The 27342-nt window shown below is 42.5% G+C and overlaps 1 protein-coding gene across 1 annotated transcript; it reads left to right on the forward strand.

Annotated features, from left to right (window-relative positions):
- The first annotated feature begins 18553 nt into the window (after positions 1-18553).
- On the forward strand, positions 18554-27092 carry gtf3c4 (general transcription factor IIIC, polypeptide 4). Its single transcript, XM_026340519.1, has 5 exons — positions 18554-18874; positions 21592-23319; positions 24130-24260; positions 24758-24846; positions 26864-27092. Exons 1-5 carry the CDS (start codon positions 18560-18562, stop codon positions 26926-26928), a joined length of 2328 nt encoding a protein of 775 aa, XP_026196304.1. The 5' UTR covers positions 18554-18559; the 3' UTR covers positions 26929-27092.
- Positions 27093-27342: the final 250 nt, after the last annotated feature.

The raw sequence follows: 27342 nt of genomic DNA on the forward strand, positions 1-27342 counted from the left end.
ATATTAGAGGAAATGTGAATTATTTAACACTGCAAAATACAGCTTGTCACTGGATGCCAAACACTTATGAGGTTGTGAATTAGGATAATCAGGTGATATTCTAAATATTTTACAATGAGAACCACTCATCATGTGAGAAGAGTGACAAGGAACTCTTAGGGGCCCTTTATTCTGGTTTTTGAGCTACAGTTGTGAAAAGCTGTTGCTGCAATTCTACCTCGATAACCCGACCAAACAACAAAACAGTGTTGCCGCTTTCCTGCTGCTCATCTCCATTAGAGCGAGCCTCGACCACGATTACCAACAAGGGAGCACTGCGAGCCCTCGACGCTGAGAAAAACTGATCTGACAGCTCTACTAAACGAGACGGAGAGGATGACGGAGCGAGAGAAAGCCACGAAGAACTATTGTACAGCTCCCAGCGTCTACGTACACACAGTTAAATCAACGGCTGCTTTTTATTTTGGATGCTTTTATCACTTTGGATCGCTCACCTGAGCTCCCCTCAAAGCTATTAATTTTAAGCCACAAAGTTTACTGCCAGCGCATTGCCTTACATTTCCTCCTCTGCTGAAAGACGGGTGTGTAGAAGAGCTGAAAAAAAAAAAAAAAGGCAAAGAGTAACTTATTGTTTTTATATGAGATCTATTCCCCTGGTGTTCTGGTCAATAATGACTTGATATATCAGTGACTGCCTTGCTATTTGCACTGTTTTCTGTCTGTTTTCTCTGCCTGTGATTGAGCGGAGCTATTTTCACGCGTGGAGAGAGGTGCACAAGGACCAGGGAGGCTAACGTCTGTTTGATCAAAGTTTATGTGAAATTTCCCGGGGCCGCCAGGGGAGCCGCTGTTTATGAACTGTAATAAAAAGAGTCATTTTGACGGCATGACCCCGGTGCACAGGCAGGAGGGGGGTGAAAGGATTTGGTTATGTCTCTGTTTGCAATGAGGAGGTGCTCTCTCAGGCCTCGGAGAAAGAGAAAGAGGAGGGAGGTAAGAGCAGAAAGGAAAAAGACAGAGAAGCAATAAGTAGGGAGGGAAGAGGAAGAATGCTTTTTTGCTTTTTTGGGAGGAGAGGGGATGAAAAGGTAAAGCACACACCTGTAGATGGTGCCAGTAAAACAGAGGGAGAAGGGAAAAAAAGGAAAAGAGTAGGAAGAGGGGAGAGGGAGGGAACTGGGGGATTATACCCTGGTGTTGTCTCAGCAGCCAGCCAACAGCTCTTAATGAAACACTTTGGTTCAGTTTCTGATTCATCTCGCACAGCGTGATCAGCTTTGTCCCCAACAATCCCCCTCTCAACTGAATTTAATGTTTCATAAATGAGAAATTAGAATGCACACTTTTGCAGACGACTGTCACGCGGGAGGACAAAGAAAGAGAAGGAGTCCACGTGACGTTCCCGGGCGCTCAAGTGTGTTATGAAGGAAACGGCAGTCGATAAATAGGTATAAATAGTAACCTTTGAGAAAATCAAATAATGTTGACCTTTCGCTAAGTCGATAGTGTAATCCTCTGTGCTCGTGGCTGTCTGCAGAGACACTTGAACAGTATCACACTTTTAATGAAGAGATGACTGGTCTCCGGGTCGAAAAGCTTACAGCTGGACTTGGAGAGATGCTCTCCAAACCATGCTAAGTCATAGGTTAACATCACGGTAGCTAGTCCTTCCTTTTTCTGTTATTTTCACTTATGAAATCAAGTCAGTTTATCCTGCTCAACAGGCGCCTCACAAACCAACTCAGAGTACAGAAAAACTCCTCATGTTTAATCTTGGTGTAAAATTACTTCTTCCAGACACATTAAGTCAATTTCTCATACTCGTGAAATGTAGCTCCTGAGAAACAACGTCTTCTTCCCTCACACTTCTTGGCTTTTTTATAATTCGTACTTAGAGTTTCACAGAGTTGTCTTCAAGCAAAAAAAAAACGGTGTCACAGTAAGTCGAGGCTTAAGGTTTATTTTGTAATTGACGGCTAGCTTCATGTGAGGAAGTCTGTCTGATATGTCTGTAAGAAACGAGGAGGTTTGTCAAAAATCTGAGGCAAAAGTCAAACAAAACGTTTTTACACTGTGCTGATAGAGCAGAGGCTTCAACAGATCTTCATTAGTCATTGACAATTTAACACAATGCTATTTATACTTATTTAAACTATAATACTGCGGCAATTTAAAAGACACAAAACCAGTCAGAACTCAAGAGAAGGAATGGCACTAGCTAGTTTTATAGTATGAGGACATATCATGTCTCCATGGCAGATATATAAATAAAGAAATATGGCAAAAACATCACCTTAGATTTAAATCAAATGATATTAATCTATACACCAAACTTCAGACATCCAGGCAGATTTAAATGAAAAAGAAATGAAAATTCAATGCAAGAAATGAATGAAAAATCTAATTGGATTGATCAACACCTCTCCCATCTTTCAGCTGATGTTAAATAGAGGTTGAATTTTAATATTTAGCGGTAGATGTAATGAAACACCAACAGACGACACCTTACAGTGGCACTCTTTACTGCTGCTCTAAATAAACCTCCCCGGGTCAGTGGAACTGCAAAGAAATCACTGCGTGATCCAGCAAAGCTTTGCTGTGACAACACTACTGTCTAGTTCCTGTCTGAGATGTATCAGAGGTTTTACAAAATCAATGCAGCTCGCTGTTAGAAAGATCACAGCAAACACAAGAGACCCATCAGCGGTAATAGCCATCTCAACGCTTAAAGGAAAAAATACAACTGTCAGAAGTGGCGAATTAGAGAAAAAAATAAAAAAAACACACGAGAGACAATGAGTTGAAATGTACATGTCATTTTATGACACTTCTGTCACTATAGTCAGAGCCTTAAATGTGCAAAATGATCAACTTCAGACGCAGCGGATGATTGCTGTGCATCTATATGTTGCACTTCAATGGGATTAAAATAAAAAACAATACATTAAAAAAATAACATTTAAATAATAGTAATATAAAAATGTAGTAATGTGTCCTGGACTTCCTGCCAGCCCAAACACAAGCACACACATCTATCACGCAGCAGCACACCTACGGGTCTGTGGCTGCATGCCACACACACCCACACAATCACACAAACACACACACACACACACACGCGCAGCCAGGCAGAGGATTATTGAGGTAGTATCAAACAGGAATAATAAAGTAGGTTCTTAAGATTTTAATAAGAATAAAATGAAACAGTAACCACTGAGGGGCCAGCAGGGTTAATCCCTTCTATATTACTGAAAATAAAAAAAGGATAAAAACAGACAGGAGGGCAGAGCTGGAGCTGGAGGAGACAGAGGCAGGGAGAGAAGAAAAAGAAGAGGGGGCTGCAGAGATGAGATATAAGAGTAGTGGTTGGCTGGTAGCAAAAGTAGCGCCACTTAAAAGGGGATTGAAATTAACAAGCAGGTTTAAACTAGCATAAGTGAGTTTATACTTTCCCGCTCTTCCTTGTATGTTATTCTTTGACACACACACACACACACACACACACACCCTCACACTGACACCGGCACAAAGATGACACTGTTTGACTGTGTTTAGACTTGATGAAAGCTTGGTTCATTCCCTATGCGTTCAAACGCCCGTGTTGGTTCAGCAGCATATTTCCAATGTCAAAGCACGTGCGCCGGCAGCAGATGGCATGAAACAGTTGGCAAGAGTGAGCGAGCGTGAATATCTGTTTACTAATAACCCTTTAATTACTTCAGATGGGCAATGGGATCAAACATCCAGACCCACACAGGAATTAGCCTTAAATGAGACTGGACTGAAAATCTTTGCTGTGAGAATTAGCAGTTAGAAAAAGCCTTACAGACAGTGTGAAGAGTCACTTTGAATATTCTCTTTTCCACTTAAAGGGCTTTATTTATAATCAAACGGCAGATGCGTTTAATATAAATGTAAGAGGAGGAAAGATGAAAAACATTCACACAGGACTGCAACTAATGATTATCTTTATTTCAGACTGATCTGTCAACATTTATTGATTGAAATGCATTAAAAATGCAATGTCATCAGTTTGACCAGGTCAAGGTGACATCTTTAAATCTATTAAATTAAATTAAATTTGGTGTTGGTTGTTTTGTCCAACCAATGACGTCAAGTTTACAACAATTATTTTAATAATAATAATAGTAACAACATAATTAATAATATTCAAATGATATATCATTTGGTTTAGAAAACAGCAGAAAACATTCAAAATCCAAAGATGTTCTGGTTATTATCACGTAAAACAAAACCAATTTCTGCACATAAGTGCAGAAAAAGAATCAGATACTTATTTGTTGAAGTTTGTTAATATTTAGCTATTGTGACAAGGATACGTTAAAAAGAAAATGTGTATGGACTTTTTTGAAATTTAAATGAAAATATTATATCTTAAACAATGGTCAGATATATATCCAAGTTACACAACACAGTTCTGTGTCTTGGTTAGTAAAAATATGGAAACTTCAAACACAGAGTCCAATCCACGAAACGAAGACAGGTGGTGTAGTTTGTACTTTCCAACTTTATGGGAAGTTAGAAAGTATGACAAAGTCTGGTGGAGGGAGCATTATGATTTGGGGCTGCTTTGCTGCCTCATGACCTGGACAGTTTCATCACTAAGGGAAAAAATTAAGCAAAGTTTCCCATATGTTAATGTCAAGATTTGAAAGTCAGTAAAAGTTGAGTGATGCAGCAGGACGATAACCCTACACGTACTGTAGATATAGCTGTTGCTATCTACATACTACAGACACCCAAGCCATTCACACCAGACATCCTAATGGTCCAAAGTTCTTCATTAAGTTTGGGCAGGTCTAATTCGCAGCCACTGGAAGTTGATAAAGAAGGCTGAACAACAGCACTATGAATGTTTCATAAATGTGTTAGTGGTGTTTTTGTGTTAGTGGCTTAAGCATGTTGTAGTTTGTCCACTTAACTAACACAGACAATCATGTTTCTGACTAATTAATGCAGAAAATCCATACCACGGTTCTGCACAAGGTTCTTGCTGCTTATTTGCTGACACACACATCTGCTCTACAATTTGTATCTCGTAAATGTCCCCTTTGTTAACCATTTTAACGTGTCTTTGCTGTGACTGGTACAAATTTAGCACATTAACAAAGTGTGTATAGCTCTGCTCTGGGTATGTGCTTTTAGGAACAAGTAGGCTCTTTTAATATTTTGTATACTTAATGCATGTGCCACTGCTCATATACTGCATAGTCGGGTGTTATAAGGGTGCTCCTAGTGAAAAAATCCTAGCTGTGTGTAAATGTCATGAAAAATGCCTTCATCTGCTAGAATAACGTTAACCTTCTCCATTTTGTTTCACTGAACCCACCTCTCGGGCAAATGTGTTACAAAGATGTGCGGTCTCCTGCCTGCACCTCGTCTTCCTTTGTGCCTTTCATTACGTGAACGGGGAGTGAATGTCTTTCGTCAGCTGCCCTTTCCTGGTGCTGGTGCATTGAGAAAGCATACATTTTAATGACAGGACCTTTACTTTTGAATAACAGCAATGAGGGAAGAAAATAAATTGCTCTTCAAACGGAGATAATACTCCTAGCATTGTGGCATTGCCAGAGATTGGGCAGCTGTGTGGCGACGACCTCTATACTGAGAGCAACCTGTGTAAATTAAGATATAAATAGCCTCATCTAGGGTAGTATTACCAGGGGTGTGCTTGAGTGCTAGAGCACATACTTAATATATGCATGTAGGTGTGTGTTTGTGAGTGTGCACCCTCACGAGAGAAGCAGAGAGAAAAAGAGCATGCATATGTCCATAGTACAATCTGGTTGCATGACAATTGTGAGTGTGTGTAGCACGTGTGCACACACATACTTGTGACAGAGTGCTGGGGAAACCTAAATCCTGCTCAAGTGTAAGGCAAACAGTGGTGGCAGTGTGTGGTTATTGTATTTTCTTTGCTTGGATCCCAGTAAAGACCCCCAGGCCTGTGCTGCCTGCCTGCCTGTCACCGCGGCCATACTGCCATCAGCGGCCAGCTTCACGCTGCAGCCAGAGCCCTGGCGCAGGCCCCACAAGGAAATTAAAAGGGGATTAAGGCTGGCTGACACTTTGTGGCCGATTAGTCATTTATTTTTTGTGTGTGAGAAACGTGGGGTGGCATCTTGTCTTGGCTGGGAAGTGCTGGGTGGGGCACGGGGGCTGGATAGTCAAAGGTACTTTCGATAGCTGAACATGCAAGTGTGATAATTCATAAACACATCCCACAGTGACTTCAGAATCTTTACTAAGATTCCACGGCTGACTATTTGTAAACATGATTCAGTACCTGCTTTTGTAGTAGGCTACTGGTTAGTACTGATTTGAAAATGTTACTGAAGTAAAAATTAATTTCAAAATATCAACAGAATTTATCATTACTTGCACTGACACAGATGGAGACAATTCTCAAATCTATTATACTTCCCTTTCAATATACTTTTACATAATGTCAGATTTCGAGATTTAAAAAAAAGTTTTTATTTAAAGGTTAACATTTTGATGTTGCAGGATTTTTTCCTGCTTATTTTAAATGAATCATACAATTTGAATCTGCAACCAACAGCCAATCCACAGCAGTCAGATAAAAGACATGGAGCCTATAATACTCTAAGTACCTCTCCAAAGCCCTGCTCGAATGTTGCATAAACGTGTTGTACCATAACTTACAGTATGTAAAAGTACTGCCACTTAGTTTCTTAACACCTCTGTCCTGTGCTGATCTTATAGTAGGTCAAGTACCAAGTGTCATTGTTAGATAATTTAGTTCTGCCCTTTATTTGACCTCTCTGGTGTAAGATCTCTGCTCTAAGTATGCGTAGCAGCAAATTCCCTTTGATTCTGATGCGTGTCAGGCAGCTCAGGTCTGGCTCTTTGTGTTAGAACTCAATATCATCGCTGCAGGGAAAACAAACTGTACAGATGCCAGTGTTTGGTCTGCTAATTAGCAGTTTGTATTAGTAATTAATAGGCATAACCAGTCAACCAGTCTCCTGCTCTGCATCCTCCAACAGCCTGTGAAGGAGATCCAGGAAGCATAAAACCCCTGCAGCGACTCACCGTCATGGCCCAAGGAGAAATTTCAGGAACGTAGTCACTCATGAGAGTGGATGAGGCAGAGATTGTTTGTCCTACCTGAGTGTAATAAATATTGTGTAATAGTGTGGTTGCAGCATAATGCCTGAAACCTGTGTGTGGGTATGAAGTCCCAGTAAGTTTTGTATGGATGCCAGTGTTAATGTTTTATATGGTCCAAGGAAAGGGCAGAAAGAGGAGATTACTTTCTTTGAAACCTTAGTATCAGCACTGAAACTGTCTATTGGCACCAGTACTACAAATTTCAAACATTGCCCAATCCTACTAGTAGCACAGAAGAAAAGTCCATGATAACATAAGAGAAGCAAATCTGTACCTAGTGTGTCCAGCACTGATTTGTGTAGATGCTGAGCTGAGGTGTGGTGGGCACAAGGTGAGGCGAGGTGTTGAGGGGTGGCAGAGTTATCAATTATACACAGCACAGTGGCACTCTGGCTTCCTCCAGACCTGGTGTTAAATTAAGTTGTCAGCGCTGTCTCTCCGATTTCCCCCATCACATGAGCAGACGGTGATAGCGCGTGACGGCCGCTCGCCGGAGCTCCTTGCCGGCTGCCGCCCCGCATCTAGCCTGCAATTTATCAGCTTCTGAGCGCACTGGCCCGGGCTGAGTCCACGCCAGCGCACGCCGCGTTGCATCGGAGCCAGCCAGCCCACCAAGCATCGTGGCAGAGGAAAAAGGATCGGATCACCTTCCAAAAACCCACCGTAGAGGACAGGGTGCAGTGGACTTTTGCCCCCATGTTTGGAGCAGGAGTGGACTGAGTGTGTGTATGAACTTGAGGGGTGTTTGCGTGGCTGCGTTTGCTATGTTTGTGCAAAAGAAGAAGAACCAAGAGTGTGGAGGTGGAAAAGTGTAGAAAACACTAGAAAAAAAGGCGTTGTCTCGGGAAGAACAGAGAGCACAACAAACCCTCTGGCCCTGCTCTCCTATTGGGGCAAGGCCTCAGGTGAGGGCAGAGAATGTGGGTCACCGAGCAGGGATGTTTGGCACGTGGGCACTAGCCACCAGCTCCCTCCCAGCACATTACTGAGTTGAAGGGCACCAGAACATTCAGTCACAAAGGGAAAAAGGAGGTTGAGAGGGGAGGAGACAGAAAAAGGACAACCAGGTGACAAAAATAATGGATAACTGTAAAGCAGCAGGGTGCTAAGCTCTCATGCTTAAGTATTTATTTGTGATGAATAGTAATCAGGGCACACTTACAAAGCACTTGTTTAATATGGAGTGGGCTCCAGAGGGGCGAGGACCATTCCCGCACTCCTTTAACAGGGCCTGTGTGCTCGCAGGCGACGGTGGGGAGATGCCAAACCCTGCCCAGCCCTGTATCTCCCATCTGCATTCAAAAACACTTGCCGTCCCTTTACACTGTCTCTGCCTCTGTGCTGAATAAAACATTAAACACCATTCTGAGATATTAACCTACTTATTGAAAAAAAAGTCAGTGATTTATGTCGATTTGGTTGGCTTTCAATGCTGCCCAGCTGTCACCACCGAGCCTGTAACCTAAATTATCCAGCGATGCTCTTTCACTCCAGTTAAGGGAATAAGCAGTCCTTTAACACTTCAAAAGGCCTGACTGCGCTAACTCTGAGTTGCTGTTTTATTTTTTCTACACTTCTTAAGTTCAGTAATTATTCAATCTGGGTGATAATGAGCACCTAGTTGACCTTGCAGATAAAGAATATTTTCTTTTATGTTTATGCCTCATGTTTTGCAGGCTAATTTAAGAAAACAGTGCTTAATCTTTCAGCAGAAGCAGCAAAACACTGGGCCCTCGCATCCCCAGCGCCACAGTGGGAGGACCCCTCCAGTTAATAAGCAGCATCCAGGCCCCGGTGTATAACTGGCAACGAGTTCAGCGGCCATGGATCAAACAGTCATAACCTCCTGTTCCAAAGATAAGCTGCAATCAGATCTGTGGGGGATCTTTAACCAGGGAAGAGAGTGTGTTTGTGTGAAAAAGAGGCAGAACAGACGGGGGAAGTGAGCATGAAAAAGAACGAGAGGGTGGGAGGAGTGAGTATACATATGAATGTGTATGTGGTTCACAGGGAAGATGGCAGCCCGCTCATCAGCGACGTGCCTGAACGGAACCCAGAGGGGGGCCCGGACTGAGCCCCTGCGCTTAATTGGGCACTCAAATGTTACCAGGTCCCTTCCCAAACTACTTGGAGGTGACACATGGCCAGGGTAGTGGAGAGGAGCTTGTGGTGAGAGGAAATGGAGCAGAGGGTTTAGCACCTCCCGCGGTGAAGTTTTTTCTCTCCCCGTGGGTTTTTCGGTCGGGGCGGCGGACCACGTGAGTGATGGTGCACTTGGCCTCACGCTGTGCCAAGGATGACAGAGCAAAATTAACCCCTCCCTGGTGCGGACAAGTGGACATGAAACTACTACTTTTTCCTGTCGCAATGTGAACACAGTCATCTGTTGCTGAGATAAGCACTATTGTGGCAAAAACTTAATCACCTCATTACGGCTGTAGCAATAAATAAACACCAGATTTGAGAATGGGTGTACAATAAAATACCACATCCACACTGTTGTCTTTTATCACAGGGAAATGCAGCGCACTGCGGTTTTCGTTTAAAAAGACTAAAACTGCAAACTTGCACTCGGGCAAGATGGGACCAAATTCATATTTTTTTCCAGTTCATCAAAGCCTCCACCGGCTAATCCCTTTCTTATATAAATAGCTCTTTTGGTAGAGAGGGTAGCTGCCGCATAGAGCTCTAACCCTTCTGTCCCTGAAGCTACAGCCAGGATAAGCTGTGTGTTGGATTGGCACATCGGGCTGCCTGGGGCCTGCTGCTGCGCTGGCCGCCAGTACAGATGGAGGGCAGGGCTGGGCAATGCCAGCTTGTCAGTCGGATTAAAACGACTCATTTATTCACTGAAGTATCGTGCAAAGCGACCGGGCCAAAGCGGGGTGAGGCGAAAGGGGGAGAGGAGGGTCGAACAGCGGCAAGATGGGGGCAGCTTGGATGTGAGAGAGGGTCTTCTCCTCTCTGGCCCTCGGCCCTCCCTCCCTCTTTATCCTGCTCTCCTGCCTTTTTGCCCGTTACTTATCTTTCTAGGACTGCCAGAAGCCATTACCGCAGTGTACGGAAGGCAGCCGGCAGGGTGGCATCTCCTAGTGCCCGGGTGACAGATTGCCGCTCGGCATTGGTGGCAGAGGAGGTGAGGGGTGGAAAGTGATTGGCTCTGATGGTCAGGAAGTGGGCACTGAGGTTTGGAAAAGGAGGAGGATGAGGAAGAGGGCAGAGAATCGGGGAGAGGATGACAAGACCCGGCTGTGTGACCTTTGGTATCGCGTGAGTTACTTAAAGGGGCATAGGCCTTGCTTTTAAGAGCATGCTTGGCAGTGGTGGCCACCGTGGTGGTTGCAGGCTAAACATGGATGCCAGGGCAAGAAGAGGTGGCCCCGATGCTGACTTCTCTAGTTGTCCCTAGAATCCCGCAGTCCCTGCAAAACCTGAGTGAGGATAAGTAGAAGACGACTGGCAACATCCACAGAATCATCCAAGAAAAATTCACTGCGGACATACTCACCTCTGCAACTTCAGAGCCGCTGCCAGCATCGATCTTAGCATCCTCAAAGTCATAAAGTGTTTGGGGAAAGGTTTCAGATTTTGAGCCAAATGTGAGTCAGAATCGTTAACTGTGCCTTATTAAGTGCGTTACATTTTTTACACGGGGCGCTACAATGAAATTTTACATACACTATGTATACTAAATGTAAAGACAAAGACAAAGGTGTACATGCTTTATAAATTTGTTTGAAGAGCATCTCAGGGCCTGCAGTCTTCTTCCTCAATAAGGCACACATTCAGGTCACTGACAGGCCAGAGCTGTGTGCGTCTGTGTGTATGTGTGTCAAGGGGGGGTGAGGCTTGGAAGGGTTTTATCGGGTCTAATTACTCCCGATAGCTGTAATTTACAGGTTGACAGCAGGGAGAAATCGGCAAGATTCACACTTCTGCGGGTCAGCATCTGTCGCCATTACTGCGCGGCGCACGCTGCCGGCCAGTCGGCAAGCAGGAGGAAACAGTAAACAACAAACGGCGTGTGACAGATTAGCAGCACAGGCTAAAGGACCTTCCACTGACACATCATTTCTCTCGCTCTGCGAGTTTGTTTCGCGGCAGCTGTCACCAATAAAATGGAAAAGCGGGAGATGGGGAGGGGAGGTGGCAGCAGCGGAGGTGGCTTTTGTTCCAGATCCAGAGAGGTGGGTGGTGGAAAGGGGAAGAAGGAGGAGAAGGAAGAAGACAGGCTGGAGGTGGAGAGAGAGGAGATGGGAGGGATAGTTAGCAAGAATGACCTGTTTGTCTGGCCTCACTTTTTAATGGAGTATTAGGAAAAGCAGGACAGGGCAACACCAAACTGTATTTTTCCGCTGACTGTAATTACCCTGGCCATTTCTCCCTTTTTAGGTCTGCAGTACAAATTGCCAGTGTCACCATGAAGTGGTAATTTTAGTTCAGTTTGCATCAGCTTGTGTGGTACAGTCAGCAAGGAGCACAGAGTTATACAAGAGGGTAAGCATTATCTTAGTACATACAATGTGTGAACACATTTGTTAACACTACAGCACTGCAGACCACTGCAACACTTTCCTCTCTCCTCCAGTCCCATGTGGCTCTCCTTCCCCTGGCCCCTTGCAGCTCTGAGAGAAGCCAGGTCGGTCTGGTGCCAGAGAGGGCTGGTGGGCTACACTGCCTTCCCCCTGTCCACCTCATTGGTCACACAGTTTATCTGGCTAGCTCCTTTACACAGGCTAATACTGCGTACATCCTGGCAAAGACATCTTTACTTGACCTCGAACTAGTTGATGTTCTTCAACTTGTAGGCTTATTAACCTGAACTGTTTATGTCAACCAGGTCAACTGAAATGTAAGTGAGGGCTCCATAGTTTTGGTTTTTTCTACAGTCTAGTTCTGAATATTGTTACTGGCAGTAATGAGAAATAGTGTCAAATTTGTAATGGGGAAAAAAAAAACAGAAGTATGGTCCTTAGGGCAGATGGGAGCCTCTGGTGCAGGTGTGTCACCATCCCCATCAGTGAGCACATTCATAATGCCTGGTGGTTCTGGGGTGATTTCACAGGTCTGGCCCTGTCCTGTTCAATATCTAACGGGAGACTGCCTGGTGACTCGGTGTGCCAACCTCTAGAGTCCTATTTCTTCTCACAAGTGCCATATGGGCAGCTCAAACCCCAGTCCATTAGCAGGGTCTGAGCATAGGCGAGAGCAGTCCTGGACCCCAGCCCTTCTGGCCTTCCCCTGGCACTGCCACAGGGCATGTTCTACCCTCTGCCAGCTGCCCACACTAGGTCAGAGGACGCAACAGCCGCTGCCTACCTGAGTCTGGCACTAACCACCACTCAGAGACTCAATGCATTTATGTGGAGAACAGGTCATCCAAATAATCTATTATCAAGATAGATCTTGTGAAAAGGCACGTTACTGGAGCCGTTTGTATTTGACCACAATAACGATTATGCTGGATCACAAGCTTGCTACTACATACACCAACCTGTAACCATTTATTTGTGTCTTCATATTGTCCATCTGTGTCTCTGAATATCATTTTAGCCTCCTTTGTAATGTTACTGGCGTCTTTTCTGTTACATAAACAAACTCCAGTATGATATTAGTGAAATAAAACTGAGTTTGTAGTGTCTTTGCCACAGGGATGCTAAAGTTTATTATAAAGTCAGAATAAATGTGGAATTTAAAGAATGCATTAACTACACGCCAAGGTACAGTACTTAAATTATAAGTTAAACATCATAAAATAATTTAAAAAAATGATTCCACTCCTGTAAGTCACTATTAAACAGAGGAAACAATGTTGCCCAGGCCTCTTTGCAGAATAGACGTTAAATCAGACTGAATTAGTCATACATAGCTAAAAAAGACAAAGCCTGAGCCATTTTTATTTCATCAGAAGTAGAAACCGGTGACCATAGTATCCATGTCAGAATTTAGACTTTTCTAATCATGTTAACAATTTGACAATTATTTCAAAACGATCTGAACACTGAAAATAATAGCAGATGTATTTATTAACTATCAAACTTAAACCTTGGATATTCTGTTGAGGTGAAGAGTTGTTGGGCTTTGACAACATATTATACATTTGTCACAACATCACTGTGCTACAGTTGCACATGTAAAAACAACACAGAATCTCATAGTTCACAGAATACTCTGTAACACAGGCGGTAGGGTGATCTGAGTGACTCTTCAAAACTAACACAAGCTATTACATTAATATTACCGAAACAGTAAAGTACAGTGGACAGAGCATCATGATTTAGAGCTGCCTTGCTACCTCTGGGCCTGGACAGCTTCATCAAGGGGAAAAACAATTCCCGAGTTTATTAGAGTATATTACAGAATAATGTCAGAGTGAAATATTATAGAGCATAAACAGGTTAAAACCATGAAACCTATTTGAAAAAGTGACTTGACCCCTGGTCTGCATTCACATGAACAGCTGCCCCTGGTTTTTCCCCTCATGTATTTGTGAATTGGGTTAAAGTGCTGAGTGTGGGCATGTAACACGTGTAAGGGCGTCTTCCCTAAAGATGTGTGCACGAAAGCAGGAGGAGGGCAGGCAGAAGCAGAGACATCCAGCACGTCACACTGGAATGTCACAGTGTGCCTCGGCAGCCTGTAACTGCCACAGGACCTGAGGTCTTTTTTAATTAATCATCACACAGGATGAATAATTTAGCCACTATCGCTGGGAATAAATAGAAAGGCTGGTTTTCCTCCTGAGTTCCACACAATCAGTTTCCATGTTTTCCTTAATAACCTACAGATTAGGGCTTGGCCTCAGGTAAACATACATTCCAGCTAATGTATAGTGGCAGGATGTTGTACAGTAAACCTATAATCCCTGGATCAAACACAGGTATTCCTTACACACAGGAGTACTGTGGATAATATTATCATGCACATTTACCATAGGTTGTCGACTCAGCCAAATGTCATCATTCCAAACAAACTTAATGTAGTTATAAAAAAGTCCTACAGGTCTTAGTATGTTTCAAATGCCAATCAAAATTCATTAGAGTTTAAAGCAGCTGCTTATAGTGCAGGGTGAGTATATCTCAGTCACCTACACTAATGGACAATATAGTCTACCCCCGTTTGTAACCAGGATGCTGGTACAATCAGACGTCTACTGACTAAGCACCTCATCGAATTGGGTTGAGAAATAACAGAAATAACATGTAGGGAAAAAAAGATTGAGCCCAAAGGCACAACAAAACATCGTAGTCTGACACGTGTACTTTTTAATACAGTCATTCACGTAGCATGTGGAAATCAAACCCACATTTCACACATTATAAAGTCTATACATAAACTAAGAATACAAATTTCTGTCCTAACTTTTTTTTTTATAAAGACAAAATGGTTTCACATTGACTCGAAGCTTCAACACGTAAAACATTGTTAAGGTTCACACGGTTGGAAAGCATATGATAGAAGGATTTATGCAATGATCCCAGGATGAATCTAAACCACAAACCACATGAAGTTATAGTGAACCAGAAAACAACCATGACCATTCATGACTCAATGCACTGTAAACCAAAGACATGGAAGCATTATATTTTGCCAAACAAGCAAAATAAGGTGCTACTCATGACGTTAACAATGGTCCTCTTCTGAAGATGCTTGTGTGTTCTTATTAATTACCCTCTCTGCTTTTCCTACTGTGACATGTCAAAATGTCTGATTTGAAGCAAAATTGGCCACCAGCAAACGGCAAAACATCCTGAGGCTGTTATTGGCAGTGGCCGAAGAAATCTAGCAGCCACTCAATATAAGACAGGCGGTAATTAAACTACTGTATCTACTTACCTTGCAAGATAACAGCTCACAGACGTCTCCCCATCAATGATTTCCTACAAAAACAGAAAACAGAAGAAAGAACGAAAGAAAGAAGTGTTATTTGAAGATTGAAGATTTGAATACAACAATAACAATAAAAGAGCTACCTATGAGTTTTAACATTTTGTCAGACATTTCTAAACAAGCAGAGCTATCCTAAAAGTGGGCCGGTTAACTGATTTTTCATTTAAAAGACGAGCAGTGTATCTTTCCAGTCATGCCGTTACTCTGCATCATCCACAAAACAAAGTGTCAGTTTGAGAAGTATTTGTTTAGTGGAAAAGAAAACCATTCACATGTTGACTTCATGTTATGTTCATGTCTGACAAATATTACAATAATATGTTCAATTTGCATGAGGGGGATCACTCATGACTTTCCTCTGGTCTCAGGCAGTCTATGACATGCTCTGATTTTGTGTGTTGATACTGTAATCTGAGTATATATTAGGAGTAGCCAAGAATCACCTCCACTAAACCAACAAAGACCAGCTTTTGCCTTTGCTAAGCGCTGTCTCCCACACTACTACTCACTACTACTAGACACCAGTGGCCCTCCAGTGTTATTATTGACCAGCAATCACTGGTTGCCTTCTGCCCTATACAGTCAGTTCAAACACTTCACAGCATGTACCTAAATTGAAGTGCTCCTTCTGATCCTGACATTTTATCACTCCGACCTTTAACAGGTAAATAAATAATAAATAAAATGCCACTGTGTTTTTTACTGATGCCATTGATATGATATCAATAGCTAAGGATTTGCTGTTGCTTTTTTGGTTTATGAATTGCAACACATCTCACAGAATTGCCTGTTAGAGGCTGTCATGATGTATAAAGGGGGAAGGGAGCCATCGTCGTCCCTTCCTGCCCAAAGGACTGCACAAGGGGGCAGAGGAGCACTGATTAAGAGCAACACCTGTCAGGTGAGGCTTTCGCAGTTGACGGCGCAGAAGGTGCGCCAAGTCGACTGCAATGACTGTTAAACTCTGATGTGACAACCTTCTGGGCTCTGCCAGTCTCCAGAGGGAGAGCTCCAGGAGGCTGAGCGCTGAGCCTTTTCCAGGGCCGCAGTCCTGCTAATGTCTCCCTGAACAGAATAAGGCATGCTGATATGCTCTAAATACATTTCATTATCATCATCATGATTATATCACTAATTGTGTGTACTTGGTAATGTGCTGGAGCAGCCTCCTCCTGGGAGATGTCTGAGAGACTGAGTGATTAAAACATGTATGATGAACCATGCATCAAAACGTCCCTGCAGGCTTCCTCACAAGATACATGTAAGCGGCTCCACTGACACTTGGAGCGAACAAACAGCAGAGGATATGGTCTACTGAGGGTTGAGAGGCTGAGGACGACCCTGCAGGCAATAAGAAGACAGGTGGATATTAGAGATGCTGGGGATTGGCCTGAGCTGGCCCCATCCACATCCTTAAACCCGCACTACACAACCTATATGCCTTCAGACATGGCTTCAGTGCAGCCCTAATAATTCCCCTACAGATTAAGTAAACCAGTAGCTGAGGTTCAAACTGTGGGCATCTTTGGCCTGTGCTTCCATCTTTATGTGTGGCTGACAGGAGAGGATAAAGTTTTCCTGACAGCGTTTGATGAATGTTTAATCCAACATTCACACACCCCGGACTGGGATTGGGTCCCCAGTCAAAACCCACCAAAAGACACACAGCAGGTGTGTGAAATATTCATTTACTACACGCTTCATTAAGAATGAAACATATCATGGTCCCCGTTCATTTATTCATTTCGATTATCGAAACAAAAGACAGAAAAACGCGAGATTAAAACACGGTGGGTGTGCTATTCTGTATTTGTCTCACAGATTTGTAACAATTTGTTTTGTGACAAATAACTCTGCCTGTTGAAAACCCGCTGTCATCTTGCTGAGAGTCAGGCAGCTACTGCAAGAGGAGCTTTCATGTGAGGGCTGTAACAAATCACTGTCTGCCTGGGACTCACCAGCTCTGCATCTGACTGCACCAGTTTGACCTTTGACCAGTCCAGGAGCGACCAGTGACTCATCGCTGATATATATCTGAGCCATCAACTGTGGATGGGATACTCATATTTTTCTTAATTAAGGATGAAATATGACAATGAATGATCTTTCCTGGTGATGAGAAACCACTCTCAGGTAATGAAATGACTGATGTTGTGCCTGTCAGGGATTAGACTTATTCCTGGTGAATATGTCATTGTTGACTGTCAGAGCCGTTTCAACACAGACCAACTGTGTTTGAATGAATGTGTCACTCAGTTTTCAAAATTTCCCTGTGGACATCATTAAAGTTTCATCTAATCTAATCTAATTAAAACATGGACGTGCGAGTCCTGACACATTGTCCAAGGCTGGATGGCACTGTTATGAATTATGGTTACTATTCCTAGTTTTGGTAGCTTGGTCACACACATGCTGTACACTATAATAATTGTGTCAAATATAATAATATATATAATAATAAAAATTTAAACATTTACAATAACAACTATTTTATACAATTATGCAATGCACTGTTTTATTATATGATACTGTTATTCATCCTTATTGGTAACTATGATGCTATGTCGATATGAACAAACTGTTGATAAATAGTGTACAAAATGTAAAATATAAGATAAATTGTACTGATTGTTAATAGGGTGGATTCGTAGTTATACATCTGTTTTACATGTTCATTGTGATTGTGATCTACTCTCCTATAAATCCTGGTGGTTATATGAAGATTACTAAATGTAGGTCACAGGTTCTCTGTCATTTATGTGATAGGAACTGATGCTGATTTTAATTATTGTACAATAAGACACAACTACAATATGGAATAAATCAGTGATTTGCAACCTTTTGGCTTACAAGCCCTCAAAATGTAACACTGTTTACTTGTGAGACTTATTATTGACCTGCGCTGAATGAGTCCCAGACACTTTAAATTTTTAAATTTCTTCCTTGTTGCAGGAGTATACATGTTGCTGAAAATAATTCATTCTAATACAAAAGACCTGTAATAAATAAAATACAGCATTTACTGTATTTAAAAAAAGTTGATCTGTTTTGTAGTATATTCTGTGGTAACTGGTTTCCAGTGTCATCTTGACTAGGAGAAAAACAGAAATACATATTTGTATTTTTTAATAATGTCACAGGACCAAAATCTCTTGAATAAAAGTGCCCTTTTTATTACATTTATAATGCATTTAAATAAGTTCTGAGAAGTTTTGTTCATGCCCACAAATAGATGAGCATTTATAGAAAACCCCATAGTATATTTTAGACCATAATGCCGGACAATAACTATAATTTGTAAATTAAAAATACTAATTTAAATAATAACTCAAATATTTGTTTAGGTACTACATGTACAAATACAGTTTGTTGAACCAGGTATGTTGATTTAAAGTTATGATTATTTTGGAAACCTTATTGTTGTTGACATAAGCGCACTATTTAACTTGGCGGCGGATGTCCCGCCTCCCTCTCCTCCCGCGCTCGCTGACGTCAGTTCCTCCGCGCAGAAAACATGGCGGCCGCCAGTCCATCAGATTCGGCCGATTCACATCCAGCAAATGTAGTCATCAAGACCGAGCCTGAATCGGAGGATGATCAGTTCTTGGGACAAGAGGATGTTGCGGTTAAGCGGGACCCCGTCGTCTCTCTCATGGCCCCGGTCAGCGGTCTGCAGCCGCTCGCTTGGTCGCAGGATCACCGCTTGGCTGTGTGCACCACCAGCTCCATGTCGGTGATGGAGCTGGTGTGCGATGTCCACAGCAACAAACAGGACCTGACGCTGCACAGGACGTCCATCCCCGTCCCGACGGAAGCGTACAGACTGCGGGTAAATGTGCACAAATGTGCATCTGTTTACTTCGCAGGGTAAAGCCGCCGGACGCAGGTTGCACTGTAGCTTAGCAGGTGTCGCTGGTGCAGTAAGAGCTCAGCCTGTTGCTGCTTGCGCATTGACCTGCCGATGTTTTAGTAGAAGACGACTGTGTTCAAAAAGCTCTAAATGAAAAGACTCTGCACGTTGCATAGAGCTACATGTTGTATTAGGAAACAATAACAACCTGTGACAGCTCAGCTCGTTAGTGCACTTTCCCTGCCTGCAGCCTTCATAGCAGTTCAAGGGGAGTGCCAACAGTTTGCACATTTCACACTTAGCCTCTGCTACAGGATCAGTTAACTCTCATTAAACTTTCATGAACTCACCTCAGCTTCTACTAACATTACTGAAAAATCAGAGCTGTTTCTCAGTCATCTCAGGTCAGCCAAGTTAAAGAGTAATCAGCCGGAGCTGCAGAACAGCTTCAACTCTACAGAGGCAGAATAGTTTATTATTTAGACTGTCATAGTTGAAGGGGAAGAAAACTGCGAATCCCTTTGTCTGTTTGGACACTACGCTATATTCACCTGAATGTCGATCTAATTGTTGCAATAATACTTTTTATGCTCTTCAAACATCATCTGAGCGGGTGACAATAAGAAAATGGGATCGGTGGGACACCAGCTTTGTTGAGATGTAAATCGTCAAGTTGCCATTAAATCAAACACTGCTATTTGATTACTGTTGCATCTTAAAGGGAGACTTTTGGATTTTCAACTTGTTCTCTATGAGTGTAGTTTGTGGAGTATGTCTATATGACTTCCCTCTGCCCCTACTGAATTAAAATATCTCTTTGCTTCTAGCTAATAAATAGCTCTAGCTGACATTGTCTGGAGGAGTTTATCAGATGGAAAAGTCGTTTGGTGAAACCCCCACTCTCAGATTATGTCAAAGTCTCCACATTACAGTTGTGCAGGTTTTGTTTTGCACCATGAACTTTCTCCACATGAGTTGTGATCTCACAGAGTCATGCTGTGTTATGTCTGTCCACATCTTAACACAAAATTATGACAAACGCTTGCAGATTAAACTGTTTCCCTCATGTGGGCTACATCATTCTGCACAGCAAGGGTCAAGTGTTTTAAGTGGCGGGTATCTCTAAAAGTCTGGACGTTATGGTATGTGATTGTGTTAAGCTCGCTTTATTTGGTGCAGGGATGGACAAATGATAGCATCCCTTTTCCCATCTGTGGTGCAGTGACAGCAGCTTTAACACTGTTAAGCACCAAGTGTGTCTCAACAATACATATGCAGTTACAAAATAGCAGCTTGTTGTAATCGTCTTACTATTTGTGTACAAGTCATGTAAACATGCCTTAGCAGCACAATCTAGCTAATATTCATATGCGTGCTATTAGTCTGGCAGTGATGATGTCTTTTTGTTTTGTTTTTTTCCTGTTTTTATTATTTGCTAAACTGAAAGAAAGATCATTAAAGCGATGAAATACAAATGTTGATAAAAGGAGAAAGTGGAAAAACTATTTTGCTGCGGTAAATCTGTCTCCGCGCAGCTGCTCTGGTGTGTAAACATGTTGTTTATAGGTTCGTCTCTGCTCCAAAAATCCACTTGGCAGATAAAATATTGGCTGGAGCTGAATTTTATAATCCACTAGGCACAGTGACAGAAGGGTAAAGTTGGTTTCTTGCTGTCATTTATAGATCTGATTAACTGACTGTAAATAGAAGGGCTACTGAGTTGGGAGCAGTAGAAAACGGCACTCAAAGCACAACTTGACTTTTAGAGGCAGCATCAAGTCCTATCTGCCTGATGTTACAGCTCTATCAGCTATACCGGCAGTTGTTTGCTGTGTTAACCTCATTCTAGTTGCAGTGTTTGTGTAAATATGCATCTAAGACACAAAGAAAAACAAATTGAGCCTTTAAGAAATACCCATACCAGGTAATTTAGTTGTTCCAATATGTTCGACAGTGATGATTTATTTCTTATGTCATGCACTGATCTATATTGTGTTTGTGTCAGAACGGTCCAGTTCTGCTGTCGGCAGTGGACGCTCCGGATGGTCTGTGGTTACACAACAAGCTGTCATGCGTTGTGTTGTGACACCTGTTATTCATGGCCACCATTAGGATTTTCAGCAGTTTGGGCTACAGAAGTTCTTCTACAGGATTGGAGTGGACGGGCTACCCTTTGCTTCCCATACACAGTAATAAGCCTTGGATCTCCATGAGGCTGTTGTCAGTTCACCAGTTGTCCTTCTTTGTAACACGTTTGATAGGTACTGACCTGTCGTATTGGAGATACTGTGTCCCCATCATCTTGCCATCACAATTTGACCATGATCAGAGTTGCTCAGATACTCACAGATCAGCTTCTAGAATCATTTGCTAACTAACATATTTCAGCCCGTGCCATGCCAAGATAAGCAATGTTATTTGTTTCTAATGTTTGGTTTGGTTTTAATATTCTGGCTGATGAGTGTATCTTATTACTCTTCTGTAATCCACAAAGTACTTGAACTAATGTGTTTTGTTCAAGTTGTCAAATGTAAAATGATTTATTTAGGAATTTGTCAGCACTGACTTCATTATAGTCAAAATACTGTTGCACATGTAGTTTGTGTTTATGTTAAAAAATACTTTCAGACTTCCTTTAAGTGCAGCCTGACTATTTAATCTAATTATTTCTTTCATTTGTCTTTTTAACTTTTTAGGTTGGACCAGCAGAACATCTAGCTCAAGCGATTGAGAAGTTCTCTACACATCCAGACCCCACTGTCAGACAAGTTTTTTTAGGAGACAGAGTGATGAACCCATCTTTAGAAGGACACAAAGGAATCAAATATGCCAGCTGGTCTCCGTTAGGTTGTGATATAAGCGGGCGCTGTCTGCTTGCTTGCCTAACACTAAATCACAGACTTACTATTCATAACAGCCACAAGCGTCTAGAGTGGAACATGCTAGTCGACCTCACCAAAAAGTACGGTGAGAGGCTAAAGCAGCGAGGCTACACCAAAAAAGACAACAAGCCGCCACAGGAAAACCTTCTTGACTTTGAGGAGCTGCAGCGGCGTTTCCGTATGCAGACCCCTCTGAGAATGGAGTGGTCGAGCGTTTACACAATCAAACAGGTTCAGCCAGACAACACCTGCATAGACGTGGAGATGGTCCTCCTGGCTGTTTTAATGGAAAACGGTGACCTTGTGTTGTGGAAGTTTGTGTTGCCCTTTGTAAACGGGACAGATGTTGTGTTTTACGACATCATCGAATCAGGCGTGACTAGACCCAGTGACTTGGCATGGTGGGAATATGAAAACGCAGATCGCCGGATGAGTGGCCTGATTGTTGGCAGTGAGGTGGGACCCGTCAAGATCATGCCTGTCAGCTTGTCGGGAGTTAAGGGCTACTTCACCCTCCGTCACCCCGTCATTCTCTGGAAGGAGTGCGACGAGATTGCTGTGGAAAACATCAAATGTGTCCCAATGATCCACCCAATACACAGATCCAGCTGCAGCCTCATCGTCGCCTCACGTGGCTGCTACGTCTTTTGGTGTCTGCTCATGATTTCACCAGCAGGACTAAATGTGCACAACTCCCACGTGGCGGGACTGCACTCACTACCCGTGATCTCAGTAGCGGTCAGTCAACACGGCGTTGCAGTGTACACCTGTTCCATAGATGGGTGGATCAAAAAGCTGACGCCAACATTTACAGAAAACAGTTTGATTTTTAAGCAAGAGGATATGTTGCGACCTGAAAACCTAGCAGACAGGCGGATACACGGGATTGCAGTGAGCTGTAATGGAGCTTATATTGCGATGGTCAGCACACAGGGTATGGTGGACAGCTATCATCCTGTTAACAGGACTTACCAGGTTCACTTTGTGACCCTGAAATCACCAGAAACAGCAGCAGCACTGCTGCTCAAGTCTGTCTCACAGAACTTATACAGGATGGCCGACCTGCTTGATCTTCTGAGGTGGCAAATTTTGAAAAACAAATGCATCCCTGCATCACTTCAGGAGGAGCTTGATCAAAAGATCCAGGAACTGGATTCACCTTATCTGTGGCGCTTTAAGCTCTTTTTGGTGCGCATACTTTACCAGTCACTACAGGCGCCTCTTACCGATCACCGCTGGAAACCTACACACGGGGGGAACAAGGTGTTCATACGGGATGAGGAGGACGGAGAGGATGAAGACGAAGCTGCACAAGAGGAAGGAGTGTCTGGTGGAGTAAAACAGGAGAAGGACAGTCAGAAGGAGCAGCTGGCAGAGGTGCAGGCTTGGATCAATGCTGTAGAGACCCACCTAATGAGAGAACACATGAAGAAGGTGTTGGGGGTGGTGTACCTCAACACCTGGATAGCTCAGAATATCAGCATACCCACCTGCGGCCTGGTGGAGTACCTCGCCAAAGACACTAACGACAGAGCCTCAGAGGTAAAACAGCCACTGTGTGATCATTTCTGACTTTAGCTTCTGATCACAAATGTCCTGATCTGCTGTTTTATTTGCCCTGATCACAGGGAAGCGAGGTAAACGCTGATAGCATTTCTAATGAAATATTATACTCTATCAACATGTTGAAGCTGTGCTGTAATGTGCTCCTCAGACCACATTATTATAAATTAATTATAAATAAAAATCTACTGGGCAGTGTGTTAGTATTAGTTAGACTTTGATTTAAACATTGCAACATTGCCATTGCTTTCCATCGATAGCCTTTTGTCACGCACATGTGATCTTGTTAAAAGCTGGTTACAAACTTAATTACACATACACACAGCAGAGATATTAGCGTTTTCAGTGGGAGAAATCTACCTGGCTGAAATCGTGTTTCTCTAATCTCCTACACCGATTATGGAAAATAGGTTTCTCATTTCCAAGACACTTGGGAAATTATTTAATTCCAGAAAGCAAGCCGTAACCTGGTTACTTTAAACACACACTAAAACAATAATGGGTCCTCTGCAAACTGTTGTCATAAAATGGACCTTTGTACTACCAGTACCTCTGGTCAGCAGTATGATGTTAGTATTTCAGATGGACACTAAACTCTTCACTAAATTCTTCTCTACCACTGTAAATGGTGGAGGAGGATTTAGACTTGTATTTGCTTTCACTTACACCCCCTGGATGTTTGTGTGTGTGTGTGTGTGTGTGTGTGTGTGTGTGTGTGTGTGTGTGTGTGTGTGTGTGTGTGTGTGTGTGTGTGTGTGTGTGTGTGTGTGTGTGTACCATCCTTCTCAGGTCCTGATTGGCCACATCAAGAAGAAGATGAACAAGCAGACGTTTTCGGAGCGCTGCAGCCTGTGTCAGGCCGTGCTGCCCTTCACAGACCACAAACAGGCTGTGTGTAAAAACGGCCACATGTGGCTCAGGTATACACCGATCATTCTTAATTTCTCAACTAACTTCCACAAGTTCAAATCTAATCCACTAAAGACTTTTTCCTTTATTTATTAGCTTTAGCCTCACAGAAAGCGTGGGCGCGTTGCTGGTTCAGATGTCAGCGTTGAACCTAAGAGTCGGGACATGAATTGGATCTTAATGCCAAATGTCTTCTTTGACGGTTTATTTATCTTCACAGAGCAGTAATCAAGCCTCCCACCTCTTGATATTTACCCATGCGCCACTCTCATCATCTCATAAATATCGTCTGTCAAACATTTCTCCTGCTTCTCGCTAGCTAGAACACGGTGCCTCTGGTGGGCACTGAGAGGAAAATCAGTGCCCGTCACTTGTACCTCACTGCTGTTTCTGCTCCACTTTTGTACGTGTGTGTGTGTGTGTGTGTGTGCATGCGTGCGTGCATGTGCATGCATGTCTCTGTCCCTGCCAGCCAGCTCTCTAATGCCTTTCTCCCGCTCTCCTCCAGGTGTGTGTTGTCATACCAGGCCTGCCAGACGCTGACGTTCAGACGTTGCCTCCTGCTGGATAGCATCGCCAGACTGCCAGAGCCTGAGGGTAAGCGCCACTTTCCATCTCTCTCCACCTCCATTTCACAGGCACGCTCTCGATCAGCCATCTCCTCCTGTCACCTTCAACGCCAGCCTTCATCCCGCTCTGGCACTCAGATCACCGCTTGATATTTTGGATTTCAAGTCAGTGGAAAACCTAACTCAAAAACACAAAAGATAGTAGAAATTAGTTTTGTTATTTAGTTTTTTTTTTTTTTATATTGTTTTTAACTTTTGTGTCTGATTTGCCGTCTATTTTTCCAAGTGCTGCATTTACTGTCAGCAGTTGAGTCACTGGTCAGAGAGCAAAGTTTTATCTAGAAGAAATTTCTGTCACTTCTGTCTCATTATACCACATTTTGAATTTATGACAGGTTTAAAGTTTTCACTATAGCCTGGGCATTGTGAGCACTGGTGCAGGAGTAAATTATCTTCGTGTGACTCATTCAGTTTGGTCCAGTGTGACTCAGTAGAATCATCAACACACATGGACAAATACAGCCTGGGTATTAGGACCCCCACCCCTAAAAGATGTCACAATACAATTAATAGAAAGAGAAAGATAAAACATATTTCTGCTACACATTATCCTATGTTTTTTATCATATTTTCTTTTGGTATTTATTTTTTGTTTGTGAATTTATTGCATGGTTTTTATGTGGCAGATACAGCTTTAGTTTCAAGGGGTCAAATTCTCAGAATGGTTGGTTACAGTTTTGGGATTTATCTTCAAAAAAGATTTTTCCAAGATGAATAAAATTTCTTGGCCATAAAGATGGAAAGATAGAAACGTATCTATATCAGCTTTTTATATATATTCATGCACATGACCACTTCATAAAGGGAAAGAGTAGGGTTGACAAATCAATATTGAGACCTTTGATTAAACATGTCAGTCATTTCTGTGGTTATTTTGGCCAATACTTAAATGTTTTATTGAATCTCAACTTATAAAACCTACATTTACACATTGCTGCATACTAATAGCAGTATTGTAAAGCAGTTATTAACATTAGATTTAAAAAAAAAAAAGAAAAGTTGTTGAATTATCACAAAGTCCCATAGTTTTCTTTGGCGCTTCAAACCCAGCGAGTGAAACAACAGGTCCAGTGCCAGCTATTGCAGCTGTTAGAGCTGGGAGAGAAAAACACTGTGCTCTACCCGGGGTTTGAGGATTGGCTTCATCTGGCTGCTTCTTGCATGCCGATTTCTGCCTGAGCGCCTGAGGCACGGCTCTCCTGGTCATTCCAGCCTATCTGAGCTAAACGCTGACGGGTCTGTGCAGTTTTGGCATCTGTCAAAATCAACATCATCCCAGCTTCCGTCTCAAAACAATTTACCGATGTTTGTGCTCTTCTGTGTTTGGGTTTTAAACCATGGTGGGTGGTTATTAATTTTAACTGTATAAAATCCTAGGTAAGGAAAACCATGCAGACATATGCACTGGTTATATAAATGTTTGTTACAGCTATATAAAGGGAGGGGTGTTAAAAATAATGATCATTATCAGGTGCTGGCTTCACTACTGAAGCTGTCATCATTAGTATGAGGATCACTCACTGTCACACTGAATCCCCTAATGTCGTTTTTCTCAGTTACATCATTTTATTAGTGACTTCTGCTGTCTACTTCTAACTCCTGACAGTGCCCTACAAAGGAATAACATTAAGTTGGCACACAAATGATATGTAAAGAATATTTGCTGTATATTCATACCTGCTGGAAATTTATAGAGGAAGACGGCTGGTCTGGTTACTGTCAGAGTTGTTTGCACTGTTTTGCCTGCACTGCGATCTGACATCAGAAGAATCTCCTTAAGCAACTCAAAGTGTTTTGTGGCTGAGTAAACTAATTTTATTTATTTAATATTTAGTAAATATAGTTTAGTATACTAGTAGTAAACTAGTATTTAAGCCTTCTGCTTTCTAGCTAAATGATTTGGTTGTAAAATTTGAAAGCCTTCGTAATTATTTCCAAACTTAAACCTTTGACCAGTAAAACATTACTTGTTTCTCTGCCTGCAGATCCAGAGTGGATAAAGAAGATTCTGCAGGCGCCCTGCACTCTCTGCGACTCGCCGATGATCTAGAGCCGTATGATCGGAGGAACCTCAGGGTCTCCCTGCGACCTTCAGAGCCCCCCCGCTGGGTCACGGGGTCCACTTTTGTCAGACATCACTGATACGTGTTTATTTCACGTTCATGTTTTTTTATTTGTTCCCATTTTTTTATTGGTTTATATTGGCATCTTGAAAGTGCAAATAAAAGACTTTGATTATACGTTCAAACTCTCATTTCCTCAGTGCACAGAGAAAACACTTCTCCATGCCATGCTTCAAAATTAATATTTTACTAAGGTAAAACAGTTTGGACTCAAACTTTACTGATTTCTTTATTTTCTCCTTCTCTAAAATGAATTCCCAGTCAGACAGTGTTTGCACAAGGATACAAAGAAACAAAGTTTAAAATGTGGTTATATGTGGAGGTTTTTATTATTCAGTAGG

This window comes from Anabas testudineus, chromosome 22, assembly GCF_900324465.2.
Source record: "Anabas testudineus chromosome 22, fAnaTes1.2, whole genome shotgun sequence".
Taxonomy (NCBI): Eukaryota; Metazoa; Chordata; class Actinopteri; order Anabantiformes; family Anabantidae; genus Anabas; species Anabas testudineus.

What these genes read in the sequence shown, in the direction of transcription:
- gtf3c4 (XM_026340519.1), top strand. Translation starts at nt 18,560, where the DNA reads ATGGCGGCCGCCAGTCCATCAGATTCGGCCGATTCACATCCAGCAAAT. An exon ending in CTAACGACAGAGCCTCAGAG is followed by an intron (nt 23,320 to 24,129) that starts GTAAAACAGCCA and finishes CATCCTTCTCAG; the next exon opens with GTCCTGATTGGCCACATCAA. An exon ending in CAGACTGCCAGAGCCTGAGG is followed by an intron (nt 24,847 to 26,863) that starts GTAAGCGCCACT and finishes CTCTGCCTGCAG; the next exon opens with ATCCAGAGTGGATAAAGAAG.